Here is a 14,706-nt window from a genome sequence, read left to right on the forward strand (position 1 = left end):
TCAGCTGCCCAGCAGAGTCATTTCTTAGGCAAAACACCTGATTAATTTCTGAATTAGTTATTGTACTGCAACTTTTAGCTTCACAACAATGTCAATATATTTAAATAAATTAAACAAAACCAATCTGGTGGTCAAGTCACATATTCTGAATGTGAAAGGAAGTCTCCATGTATAAATGGGAAAATCATCTGATGAGTTGATTGTTAATATGAAATGAAAACTGATCATTAAATCCAAGGAATTGTAGAAAAATTTGGAACAAGGGCAACCAGCTGAGGATGAGTATCAGGGGCTAGGTCTTATTATATTATTTATTATAATATATAAATATATATTCATATATTTATTATAATATATAAATATATTATTTATATTTTATTATGTATTAATTTTGTCCTTAATATTCATCCTTATCTCCAGAGGTACACAACGAATTACCAAGAGACTTCAAAAGCTTCAAATAAGACACACAAAGAAAAGTGGAGGAGAGGAATCCAAGCCAATATCAGTACTGTCAAGTAAGAACTGGGGCCTGGATAAACAAACTAATACGGATAAGATGATGCTGTTTTTTAAAAAAACAAACAAACAAACAAAACACTCTGCTTTTGGGATTTGTTGATAAGGAATACAGCACACAATACACAGAAAGTAACTGTTCTGAGACTACTGTGATGGGCTTTCAGTATTTGCGCTGGAGCAACAAGATTAAAACTTAGAAAAACACAACTTCTGAAGAAATTTGGTTCAATTTGAACATACTAAAGCAACACATGAGATCCAAAAACCTGGAGTGTGAAGGATAGTTACATAGAGCTTACAAATAAAAAAGCACATACTGCTAAACAAGCATATACAGACATACGAAGAAACGCCTTAGTTAGAAGAAACAATTGAAATATTAGTATCTTTACTGCAAAGCAGAAAAAAAAAAATCCCCATAAAACAGATTTGACAAATGACTTTGAGATAACCTCTGCATATTTAATCATCAGTTAATGCAGTGACATCCTGGGGTAATATTCTGCCCTACTTATCTGTGACAAAGAACCTGACCCTGAAAGAGATACTTGGGGAATGTATCACTAAATTATATAAATAATCCAAGTATCCAGGGTAAAAATACAACAAAACCCACGAACTATTAATTACTTATGATGTTTGCTGAGGTCCTGGGCTGCTTAAAGACATCTTCATGACTGCTGTAGTACTTGTTAGAGGGAGAAATCAAGAGAATAGATTTGGAAAGTAGCGAGATTGTTTTCACCTAGCTGGCAAGAAAGTTCTTATTGAACTTGTTGCACTTATTGTTGGTATGGACTGAAAAACTATGAGCAAATTCAGGAGGCAGATTAAGATCACTGATGAAATGAAATTGTAGGAGAGGCTTCTCTCTTGAGAAAGGACTAAATGTTACATGCACAAACACATTTTATAAATTCAAGCTGAATGTTCGCAATAGTTCCTCTTAATATAGAAACATGCACCTGTCAGAGTGAAGTCCCTTCACGCCAGACCCTACTCATAATATTTTTTTCTCTGTAATTATGAACTAACGTATTTCAGGACGCGTAAGCTTCCTTTTTCTATACTCCCAAGTACAAAAGTGTTTCAAACAAAACCATTTTAAGCTATTAAAAAAAAATTAAGACCTCATCTAAACTAGAACAGAAATTAGAACAAAAAGTGCACACAAACTTACCAAATAAATTGGTTTTCACAGTGATAGACAGGTGAGTGTTATTTCTAAGGATTTCCATGGCTTTTGACAGCTGAATGTTTTCGAAGTTTTGACCATTCACTTCCAGTATCTAAAAATACAAACAGGCAGTGTTATTTTTATTTAACAAAGAGAAAGAAAACAAAAAAGGGGAAGAAAAACAAAACCAAACCACATTTTAAAATTACGTACCTGGTCTCCACGTTTCAAGCCTGCTTCTGTAGCTTTGCTACCAAAATCTACACTGTCAACGAAGATTCCAAATCCTTTTTCTGACCCTCCCAGCAAGATAAAAGGCAAAGGGGCTTCTCGAGATGGCTTTGTTAAGGTTATCAATCTTCGTTTAGCTTTAGCAGCACAAGCAATATTTAACAGCCTCAAATGTCCACCCATTTTCTACAAGAAAAAAGAATAATGAGTCATATATAACAGCAGCCTGGCTACTCCTGGCCATCCTAGACAGTCAGAAAAACTCCTCATTCTTACCTCCCTCTCCAAATTATTCTCAAATTCTTCCAGAAATCGAGTCATAGCAGGATCTCCTTCAAAATCATTGAAGTGATTGTTCACCCACAACAATACTACCCGTGTAACCTGAAAATTAAACAATAATATAAATATTTTCCAGGAATACCCAGAATGGAACTAGTACCATGTCCCTTAAAAATACTGCTCCTTAAAGCAGTTTTCACTGGAATCCTAAATATCATATATCTATGTACACCCAAACCTAACTTTAATAATATGCAATCATTTACCAGGAGGATAGAATGAGTTAAACATTAAAATTGCTTTCACTTGTACAAGTAATTGTATGTTGTATTTCAAAGAATACTATGAGTTAAAAAATTAACACTAGCTGTATCAAATCTGATTGAGTAGGGAATAGAACACACAGGTATCAAGGCAACGAGTTAGATTCATTTCTGACTTGTAACAATTTCCTGTTCACGTGCATCTCCAAATCTGCTTAATTCTTTAAGCACATGATCACAAAGCTTCCGATACTGCTATATATTGGTTCTTGAATCTCACAGATTTTTAGATAAGCCACCACTAGCTTCATTAGGCTTCTACCTGTGTAAAAGAGCTATTTATGTTTAGAGAGGCAGGTAAAAGGAACTATTGTGAAAAGCAGGAAACAGATTTTAACAGTGAATACATGTAATCTTTTTCCTTAGAGTCAACCTTTCAGTTTACTACTCCTGCTTTCTCTCCACCCCTGCTCTCCCCAAGCAAATATGATTACCAAGTTCACAAGGATCTTAGCTGGTATTCTATACTTTGTCAGCAAAAAACCCTCAAGGAATACTATCAATTAGTATTAGTGATGGTAAAGCCACAAAGTGAGAGCTGCATTTTTTAAAAACAATATGCTTCTACTGTAAAATTTTATCTTAGTACACAATTTGACTTGGAACATGAGCAGCATTTGTCCTAACAAATTAAAAAGAGTTTTGATGTCTTGAATCAATATCGATTTGTGCTATTTTTAAAAAGCTCCTGAATCCAAAAGGGTTGTGCCACTCATTTATCTTAAAAATACAGCTGCCTTTCTTCTGTTATGCTGGGAAAGTTAGTAGAGGAAAACTCCCAAACATTTAAAAAACTAGAGCTTACGAAGAAAATCTCATACAAATTTCAATCAGCTAAAGCTAACACCTGTCTGTTCTTTGCATCTGTACAAAATCTAAACCTCTGCAGCCTCTTATACTAAAGGTCTGACACCAGGCATCCAAAACCAAACCATGCCACTCTCTCAGAGTTTCCAAGGAGTTTACCTTGTGAATTCAGAAAAACTTCCACAATTCATGACCAAACTAATCAAGTACCTCAGAACTCCTTCAGAGTTCAGATTTCTAACAGGAGGCAACTGCACAGCACTATGTGCTGCCACTCCCAGCCACTGGGATTTAGGCTAGAGGCAGCACTTCTGACATATTTCTGATTATTCCACCGTTGAAATCGAAGAGGAACTTCCTCTCTGTTAAACATTTCTGTTGTTTTTCACTAATGCGGATGACATTGGAAGATCCAGACAATGTCTGGTTAAATTTAGGCTAATTGCAGGTTTTTAAAACTGCCTGGGAAGCTGCAAGCCATACCACATAATATATTTTAAATCACTGCAGTGACAGCTTCACTGCCAATGCTGCTTTCGAAGTTGAGACTTAAGGTACCCAAATGACATGGTGCTGGAAAGGTTTGAACAGTGACTTCCAGAAGAATGTTATTATTTGTGTCACAATAGGAACAGCATTAAAAGAGGATTAAAGCTGTAAAGTCAAGTACCCTGCTACTGAGACAAATCATCAGTAAGGCTAGACCTCAAATGGTGCAGTCTGATTACTACTGAATACTGGTCACCCTCAGGAAGTTCTACTCACCTCTTTCCCTCTCCTCACTGCCTACCAGCCCTTAATCCAAACCAGCCAAAATCTTCCAAATTCCTTGTTCCCCACTTGCTTATCTCCACTTCTCCCCAGGCTGTTCCCTTAGTCCTGCCTTTTTTTTCAGTACTACTCAGTGTCAGAAAAGGCTGGTTATTGAGACAGCAGAACAAAGAGCTGCTTTATTTCCAGACCTGATACAAGCAACTCTACTTGCTCATGCTTTTGCGGAGGCTGAGGGGATTATCCGAGGGAGGACAAGAAAAATAAGTTTAAAGATGAGTTCTGGTATTACAGCTCTGAAGTTGTAACAAGGCTATGCTAAACAATATTAGCTGCAAAGCCTATCTTCTCTGCCAGATGTGAGGTACTTCCTCTGAGCCACAGATGTACTAGCTTTTCTAGTAGAAAAAATATCCAGATTTAAACAAAAGTTGAAAACCAAATTTCTCTTTAACCCTATTGGTATAATTTCTTCAGTTTCTAATTTGCAAAAAAAAAAAAAAAAAAAAATCTGGAAATATTTACTAGTGGTTTTTTTATATATGACAAAGTCATATACAAGTGAAAATAAAGCATTACAGTGTGAAGCACGCTATAGCCTCAATAGACAGTGCAAATAGTGTGCCAAAACTGGATAGACAGGGCCTTATTCTTCCATCATGGCAGTTTTGTTTAGAGAAGAGGATTTTGATTGCTTTCTTGGGTTTGGGTGGGCTTGGTTTTTTTTTTATGCTGTGTAATGCTCAACAGATTCTCAACAATGGCTACATTTTCTAGTGTCTTTATATGTGAATAAATGATCACAAAATGTTTGCCAACTTGTGCTAACTAGTATTATGTATGGTAAAGACAACTTAGTTATATGCTCAAATTTCAAGACACAATAGAATTCTATTGAGTTATATGAAATTAAAAAACTCATTATTGGAAAAAAGCTTTTCCTATACTTGCAAGCAACTGAACTACGTTGTAAAAACATACCAAGGCAAAACATGGCTAATTTCCTTGCATGAGCACATTAGTATTTAAATAAAATACGGAAAAATATTTTCTTGGTTTTATCCGTATATTCTGCCATTAAAATATGTCACAAGCTATTTGTGCCTTATTCAGTTTAGTCACTCCCTCTAAAACTTATTTTATTCTTAATAGCTTCTGCATCAATGCAAATGCTAACAAGTATATAATTCAGGGGATTTTAACCTTATCCCTGAGGCTGGGGTCATTGAACCACTCCAACAACTTCTTGCCCACTTCCATTGGGCTGGACAGAAAGGTTCGATACGTCAACAGGAAATCTTCTATAAAGGTTGGGTCTACCACAGAATGTTCTTCCACCAAATGCATTGTTAACCTTTCAGCTGTTCCCTATTAAAAACAAACAAACAAAACCAAAAACACACAACACAAACACAACCCAAGATTCAGTTATTAAAATAGATTTTCAACGAATGCAAATTTGTTTTCTCATAACATACTGAAGATGCATTGCACTAAAAAGAATACTGGCATCTCTTGAGTAATGAGCTAAGCAAACATAACAGCTTAACCATCGTGGTAAGAAACATGACAAATTTCTGTAACTGAATTCTATAGAAATCATCTAGTTATCAACATGCATAACTGTAAAGAGAAAAATAAATATTATTCTTATATTTTCAAATATTTTTATAATATATATCTCAATCCTGCAACTAACTTGCCCACTTAAGAAGTTGATAGAACACAGACTTTTGCAAGACACTCCCTCTTCTGCTTTTACCTTGATGACAATGTGACCTTTTCTTGTTCCAGTGCGATCGAGCTCCCTGTGCTCCTTCACCATGACAATCTCACCTTCCTCTTCTACCTTCTGCATGTTCTTTTCCACCTGATTGAGGATGCGGCAATAATCTTGCTGGGCTATACAAACAAACTGGAAAGAATCATCGCACACCAGTATTAAAAGATAAAGATCTTCAGAAAAACGTTTACACTTAAGATGAAAGTACTCTATTAATAGAAAAGATAAAGTAGTTTCTCAGCCTGCAGTGAGACAAATTTTTCTCTCCAGCAGTTCAGCTGTAGTAAGCAGAAAAACACACAAGCACAATACTTCCAACACAATTTTGCAGTTAAAGGACACCTAGATTCATCAGAGCAAAATGACTGAGCATTATCAGCCATTTTTGTTCAGCTGCTTGGACCTCCTGTCTGCTGGAGGTGAAGCTCAGCATCCTAGCTGATATTTTTTCTCCCATGCAAGCTTGTGCGGTATTTAGAAGGGTTATGAGATTGAAGGGAAAACCTAGCTTTTGGCTTTTTATGCCTACTGCTACTGTAAATAGCTTCCATTTTTCATAGCTATTATTAATGAAGTCAATCATTAGAAAACTAACATTAATTCAATTACATTAATGCAGGCACACAGAAACAAACTGCTTCTGGATTAAAGTATACAGCAGCAAAAATATTTTCTATAATCATCTGGTCAACCAAGAATAAGTATGACAATAAATATCTGAAGAATATTCCTAGCATCCACACTATGTAAATATAATTAAGGCCACCAGCTACAACTTAGAAAAACACTGTATGTACTATGAATTGTCTTTTAGAACTTGTTGGAGGTTCTATACTTTGGTCTCTTTTTGGGCCAATATTCAACTGTCACAGGAACTTGGGTATTTAATTGAAAAGAAAAGATAGCGTTTCTTCTGATTGACAACTTGTTAAGTCATCATGTACATACTTAGGACAAAGGCATGAGATTCACAAAGACAGTATTTGTCTCCTGCACTCTCCATAACTCATTTACATACCTTTTCTGTTTCCAGCAGCTAGCAGTAGCTGAAACAGAATTCCCATACTTTGGATCTGTTCCAAAACAGTATTCTACCAAGATACCATTTATTCACTTCTTGGAAGTTAGATAGGCAAATTAAACCAGGAGACTCCGTTAACACACATTTACACCCATTTCAAGGGGCATACACTGGAAGGTAAATAGCCATCAGGACAAATCATAGAACCACAGAATGGTTTGAGTTGGAAGGGACCTTAAAGAACATCTGGTCCAAGCCCGCTGCCATGGGCAGGGACACCTTCCACTAGACCAGGTTGCTCAAAGCCCCATCCAACCTGGCCTTGAACACTCCCAGAAATGGGGCATCCACAGCTTCTCTGGGCAGCCTGTTTCAATGCCCCACCACCCTCATGGGGAAGAATTGCTTAATTGACCCATGGTTTAGCTATTGTCTTCTGGATGGAAGTATGTAAATAGCAACCATATATCCAGATTACGCTAGTGGTTTTATGCTCTGAGAAGCATTCCTTATATCTGACTACTTGCATTACAGCAAACGTCAAGGCATTTTCCTTGAAAGACCAGATTGGCTGAAACTAGATTTTCTACTCAAACCATGGGACAGGGAACTTGTATTACTTTAAGATTCCATAACTGAGTTGAGCAAGGAAGAATGGCTACTGCCTGTAGAATTAATACAGCCTGTAATGACTAATGACCCTGAGATCCTAAAGGAAAGTGTGAAGAAAGAGATATACACAATAGGTTGTTGGTCTTCAAGTTCTGGAAAAAGCATGTACACAAACCTCTTAATCCAAAATGATGAAGAGAATTCAGTTTCCCAGACTGTGAGTATGCAGGTGACATATTTCTCAACTATTGTACAGGGTTACATGCTGGAGATTTTACATGTATTAAAATAAAACTGGCTGCTGAGTGGCATTATGTCTGTATGTACGTGACTTTGTGTGTATTACAGTCCAACACACTACCTGGCAGTCGTCCACTTTGGTTCTCATCACTCCTTTCATATATTCCTTTTCCATGGTAGGGGAAACACCAAAACTGTTCCCCATGCAAAGTATCTCTGTTCTTCCATCAGGGTATGTCACCTCCACAGAGCCATTCAAAATGACTGACCAGGAATCCAGCTATAAATCAAACATTGCAGGATACGTCAAGACTGAATCATCTAACACTGTAATATCATACTATATAGATTCAACCTTTGCCATTTTTCCAAAATAAATGTTACTTTTTAGCATCTATTAAAAACTAAGGTAGACTAAGCTAGTTTACCTTAAATGTGCAGCAATTTCCAGCTCAAGAAAACTGGAATCATATGTTTAACTTTAATGTTAAGAGTTAATGTAAGCCTGATTTTTTTTAAAGGAAATAAAAAGGAAAAATGTGGTTTTAAAACACCACTTAAACACTGAAATAGAGTCCTGATATCAGCTCCAATAGGCAGGAAGCATTTTGTACATTATGAAGAGTATTTTCTTGTGCTTTTCTTGCATAAGTGTACAAGTTCTTAAAGAAAAGCTTTCAAACTAATGCAGAATGAAAAGAGGCATAATTTACCTGCTCAATGTTTGTGGGGTTTTTTTGTTTGGTTTTGTGTTTTGTTTTTTTTTTTTTTTTTTGTTTTGTTTTGGTTTTAAGCAACAAAAGAGGACCTTAACCCTGTGGAATTTGAGATGTCTGGTATAATAGGAGAGTCCAAAGTAACTTCTACTGACCTCTTCCCCATCGTTTAGTACAATAGTTCCTGCTCTCTCCACAACTGCAAACACCATTACAGCACAGAGCTCTCTCCTCACTGACATTGTCATGTTGGCAAAAGCAGGCAATTGATGCATGAATTCCAGTAGTTGTTCTGAAGGAGAAAAAGCCCACTGAGTCGTGCATGTCAAAACAACAAAGCACAGCAAAGGCAGTTCTTCAGCAAGATGCCCGAGGCTGCTTAAGCTAAAATGCTACACAATCACTTCTGTATACTAATAAATCATGTACAGTGGCCTGCTGTAATTACTGGGTATTTTGTAGACACGGACTGGCCCATCATATCATCAATAGAAGCCCTGCAAAGTAAAAGTCAGCATAATGGAAGAATTGTAATGTAACCAAGAGCTTGGAATACAACCCATGACATTTGTAATACTCCAGCCAGCCAGGGCAGTAAGTCCATGAAGACTATGATAGGTTTATATAAAACACAGCAAGAAATTAAGAAGGAAAATTTAACAAAACTGAGCAAGTTCATTGGTAAAGCCATCCCTTCCTAGGCTAGAGCTAACAGTGTCATCGGGCACATTCACACAGTTCCAGACAGAAGAGGATTACTGCCTTAAAGGTGACTACTGCTACTCTGTCTTCTGCACGCACTGGAATTGCATTTGTACTCAGCTGTGAGCTTCTCCCACATTTGTGCTTTGTACATTGTTCATTAACTACAGAACTCAATTTTTCTTAGTAGTCCTGCTGAGGGATTATATGCCCTAAATGTTAGGCATTTTTGTATTGTTTTATCTAAAAAAAAACCTACAGAAAGTAATCAATAGGAGCCCATCTTTTTCCTAAATTTTTATTCACTCAGAATCACTGACTGGTCGAGGTTGGAAGGGACCTCTGGAGGTCATCTGGTCACACCCTCCTGCTCAAGCAGGGCCACCTACAGCCAACTGCGCAGGACTGTGTCCAGATGGCTTCTGAATATCTGCAAAGATGGAGACCCCTCTACCACCTTTCTGGGCAACCTGTGCAGTGCTCAGTCACACACACAGGTGTTTTTTGTGGTTTTTGGTGGTGGTGGTTTTTTTTTAAGAAAAAAAAAAAGGCATTTCCTGGTCATTATATGGAGCCTCTTGTGTTTCGGTTTGTGCCCATTGCCTCTGATCCTCTCACTGGGCACCACTGAGAAGAGCCTGACTCAGACTTCTTTGCGTCCTTGCTCCCGATATTTGTACGCATTGATGAGATCCACCTGAGCCTTCTCTTCTCCAAGCTGAACAGTTAGACCTTTCTCATACAAGAGATGCTCCAGTCTGTTAATCATCTGATAATCAACTTTAATCATCATTTAGTCATACCTTGATAAAAGAAAAAAACTTAAAACTCAGCCAGTAAAACAGATTAGATTAGAAATTATAAGAATTTGAATTCTAGTTTTGCATTGCTTTGCTTTCAATGTATTAGCCTGTACATTAACATAGCAATTTAGTTTGATTAAATACACATTTACATAAAGGTCTTAATGGCTCCAATCTTTAACACAAATATATATCTGTGGTTAAAAACAGACACAACATCACAACTTAGAATTAAAATAATTAATATGATAAGCATCCAGTGTTGATGTTAATGTTGACTTTGCCAAGCTTCTGTCTATTTTCCAGTATGCAATGATGTTTACTTCACAAACCAGTTCTGATATAAATCATGTTGAAGCCTGAGATCTAAAAGGCCAGCAACTAATAGTTTTCACCCATATCATGTGTGTTTTCCTCTTCTTTGGCTGTACTCATTCAATATATGGCATTTATGAGTCACCTTAAAGAATAAACACTAAACCTATCAACTACAAAAGCCAACAATTAAAAGAAAACCTCAAGGTTTTTTTGTTGTTTGTTTGTTTTGTGGTTTTTGTTGTTGTTGTTTTTTGTGAAGGAGAACAAGTTCAACAGTATTTTACTTCACTGCAATACTTACCAATGTCATCATCTGTCCTGTCTATTGGGTCTTTCTCCAAGCAGTCTCTAACAATATCCCTACTCATCAAAGGATCCGATGCCCTTTCAATGTCTTCTTCATCATCATCATCTTCAGAATCCACTGCTGTCTCTGGCAACCCACTGAGATCCATGTCACCAGCTTCACTTTCTGTAGCCTAAATCCATGTATAAACAATTAAAGAAAAAATATTCAAATGTGTTCACCACTGCTACAGTTTTCTAGTTAAATACATAGAAATTATTTCTATCACCTAACAGATCACCCAAGTTTACTCATTATTTTTCATATTTCTTTTTTTGAAACAATTAGCCATTAATCCACCCCAAAACACTGTTTAAGCAGAGCTTTTAACACTTGTTTCAATCAGCCACAAATCAACAGGATTCAACATACATTATTTAATCAGTAGTTCTTGGGGGAACTGAAGGCAGTTATATTTCAAGGAATAATTCCTTGGAATATTAGTTGTGTATATATATATATATATATATGTATATATATTAACAGTCCATTTAAAACAGCTTCTGTTCTCACCCCAACTTTACACTTTCAGACACTTACGAATGCAATGTAATTTTAGGTAGACGGTTCAGGGAAATAAGTATGGCAGCAAACAATACAGGAATTTTGCTATCTCCCAGTAACCTAGGACTGTATTTTTTTTTTAGTGGTTCCAGTTGAACAGAATTAAATATGGCTTTCATTTGCTGATAAACAGTATAAGAATTTACAGATGCAGAAAAAAAATGTGAAGTCTCTGCTTAAACACCACAGATAGATTTCACAGAATATCTGCCAAATTTCACCTACTTTAAATTGTATTAAAATGAAGGAAATACATAGTCCATATATATCCTGAGGTCATTAGTATAGCAGCTAAACATAAATACATTTTAATGATTCAGTTTTAAGACAAACACTTAACAAATCCCACAAACATTTGTCTGTCATAGCTGATAAAGCTGCTTTTTCTCAGAACTCTATTTAATACCACAGCAGCTGCCAAGGCTCAGCTACAACAGTCTTTAAGGAAACACGAGCTTCTAACAAGCGAGTTTTAAGCCATGGCTTGAGAAATCAAGTTTGTAGGTATGAGAAATCACCTTGTAAGGATGGCGTGTTTCAGAATCTCTGGAAGCACAAAATGCCCTTATATCTACTTTAAAAACACTACATGGGGCAAACACAGCTACTGGAGGCTGTTTTATCAATCTGACTCTCACAGCATAAAAAAAAAAAAACCAGAAAAAACACCAAAAACTGGGTCACTTTCCAAATACAGAGAGGTAAGACAAATTGCGCTGGTATTTTCATAGAATCATCTTCCCTATTCCTGCCTCACTAGCCGTGGCTGACATCTGTTAGTTTAATACCATTATACACGGCCACCTTCTGAATGGCAGCATATGCCTGGAGATGGATCAGGGCAGCTCACAGCATTCTTAAATGCTTCTGTCGTACAGTAAAACACAAGCTTTGTAATAGGGTCTTGTTAATATAAAAAGCCTAACAGCACCTACACAATATTGAAATTATTCTCAGTTTGTGTGGGTTTTGTTTGGTTTGGTTTTGTGGGGTATTTTGATGATTTTGGTTTGATTTGTTTGTTCTTTCAAGAAAGAAAAAAAAGCTGAATGTTTCTTATGTAGGATAAAGAAGGACATTATACCGGTATACAAACAAATCACAAAAATTATAGCACTGGTAACAGTATTTTCATTAGCAGTCTTAACGTGCTTAACATGCATGTTCCCTGTGATATATTTGAAACAGTTGCTCTCACTAGTCTTACAGAATAGCCTTCATCAAAAGTGACTGGTGGAAAAATTAGTGACGATGAGTCAGTAGACACACAGCTTATGACACCAATCTGTCAGAACCAGAAGTCTCCAACAGTGACAGCCCCAGTGACAGGGGGACTGAGTCAATTTTGCAAACCCTCCCATAATTAACAAGCACCCCTCCTATTATACTTGTCCAGAATAAGTTTTCCCAAAAGCATGTCAGTAAGATGAATGCAGAACTGAATTTAGTAGCATGATGCTAACATACATGAGAAAATTAGGCACACTGTACAAAACTGATTTATTCAAAGATGAGTTATTTGACTGTCTTAGAACAAGAAAACAAAACTGAACAGAAGTAAAAGATCAACAGAAGTTGATGCTATTAAAAAAAAAAATCTCACACAAATTAAATGCAAGTATGTATTCAGAAAATACCTTAAAAGTCAGAACTGAAAGTTAAAGTATTTCCTGATGACGATAATTTCTTACAGACCTAATTAAATCCTTGACAGCTAAAGTCATGGGTGGAAACCGGAATGATAAAGTAACTATTTCTAACCTAGTAGTTAATCAAAACCATAAATGACTGCAACAAAGAATCTCAGAACTGAATGCAACAATCCACAAAGTAACAAGAAAATTAATTAAATTATCTTTAACCTTTAAAAATAAACCTTATTTTGAGAAAAAAAAAAAATTAAAAATTTCCTGAAAAAGTTATGATTATGCAAAAGTTAGCAAAGAAACGAAACATAGCCTTTCCATACAGGCAATGTGCATTCACAACAGTAAAGAACCAAACAATTCATCCCACAGGGACTCCTCCTCAGTTTATAGATGCAAAAGGTTTTGCATGATTTTTGTTACACTACTAAGAATAATTGGATCTGTCTCCATGTTAAAAGCATGCACCAATTTATCTAAGAAAGCACTGCAAATAGCTTCTTTAGGCTTAGCAGCTTCAAGTATGATATTAAAGATTCAAGATCCTCTTGCTGACACATTAAACTTATAACTCACCTACTTCAAGCACTTTTGTACTCCCTCATGCATTAGAAAAAACAAGTATGTCCACACAGGAATCCATAGTTAGGAAGCAAGAGCCATACATCAGCTCCTTTGAAGACAGAGGTTTCCTTATAAACCTCAGCAGAAAATCCAGAATATGATGAATACTTGAGAGAATTTGTACTACAGTCAATCATGATGCTTAGAGCTTCCCAGGGCATTTAATCAAATACAAAATACACCTCAGAAATCAGTGCTTTCACGGGTGCATGTTGCCCTTTGTTCCTTAGGTAATAAATTAGCTTCACTTAAATCGAAAGAAATTGCATGTAAGAAAAATGCTGGTTGCAACTTAAAGTACAAAACAACATCTCTCCAAATTCTGCATATCAGTTGCAATGAAAATTTTCTTCACAGTTGGAAAGATGGCATAAAAAAAATGCTGAAGCTTCAAGGGAATCACTTAATAATGACAAACTAATATTTTGTCACATCACCAACAAGAAAGTCATGAGACTGGAGACATTTTCAAACTTGAGGTGAAGAGTTATTTCCCATTTGGTACTAAGGAGACTTGCCCAATTTTAAGCAGTGTCTGTAAAGGCTAATATTGTAGTGATACAAAAATGATTACTCCAATTGCTAAGGATCTTAAATACCAAAATAACTTCTAGAATTGAGATTTGAGTGATAATAGCTGATTAAACAAATACTGTAAAATAACTAGGAAAAGATTGCAAGCAAAGGAGTTTTGTGTAAGTATTCTCAGCCTTGGGCTCCTTGCCTGATTCTACCAGAAAAATAATAATAGTACTTTTTTTTAAAAAAAGAGAACTATCATTCATTCCCTTAAGGCAAAACTGGGCAGATTGGGAAAATGGAAAACCCTGTTGAACCCTTTAGACTGGTATGAGAAGAAATGGATGAAAACCAGCTCTAGTGGTCTTCCATTTTTTGGAGGCATCATGAAGGTGGACATAATGAGAGAGGTAATGGTTGACATGAACGGCTAAAGAGGATGACGTCTGCTACTGCCTCATTTCCTTCTCCAACCAATTTTTGGGTATCTGTTGAAAAACAGATCAGAAGAGGCCCAAGGGGATGTTGGCTCATCCAACAGATGATGTTTACAATGAAGTTAACTCCCTCCAGTATTATAACAGGTTCATCATGCATGTCTGCACACACAGACCAGCCTCCCTATGGGAAGGAAAGTGGAAAGACTTGGAGGACTGCTCATAAGAAGACAGACTCTGGTTTAGGTGGCTTTCAAGGTTT

The 14,706-nt window shown here is 36.4% G+C and overlaps 1 protein-coding gene across 12 annotated transcripts in view; it reads right to left on the reverse strand.

Annotated features, from left to right (window-relative positions):
- Positions 1 to 14,706, reverse strand: part of RAPGEF2 (Rap guanine nucleotide exchange factor 2) — a 185,675-nt gene that overhangs the window by 26,430 nt on the left and 144,539 nt on the right. For all 12 annotated transcript variants that reach the window (XM_065061441.1, XM_065061440.1, XM_065061435.1 and 9 more), the window contains 8 exons: positions 10,610 to 10,787; positions 8,641 to 8,777; positions 7,891 to 8,049; positions 5,876 to 6,028; positions 5,317 to 5,481; positions 2,207 to 2,314; positions 1,913 to 2,116; positions 1,703 to 1,811 (listed from right to left, as the gene is read on the reverse strand). In XM_065061441.1, coding sequence (XP_064917513.1) covers positions 1,703 to 1,811; positions 1,913 to 2,116; positions 2,207 to 2,314; positions 5,317 to 5,481; positions 5,876 to 6,028; positions 7,891 to 8,049; positions 8,641 to 8,777; positions 10,610 to 10,787 — 1,213 coding nt within the window. The remainder of the gene's footprint in view (positions 1 to 1,702; positions 1,812 to 1,912; positions 2,117 to 2,206; positions 2,315 to 5,316; positions 5,482 to 5,875; positions 6,029 to 7,890; positions 8,050 to 8,640; positions 8,778 to 10,609; positions 10,788 to 14,706) is intronic.

Source organism: Columba livia, chromosome 4, assembly GCF_036013475.1.
Source record: "Columba livia isolate bColLiv1 breed racing homer chromosome 4, bColLiv1.pat.W.v2, whole genome shotgun sequence".
In the NCBI taxonomy this organism is placed as follows: domain Eukaryota; kingdom Metazoa; phylum Chordata; class Aves; order Columbiformes; family Columbidae; genus Columba; species Columba livia.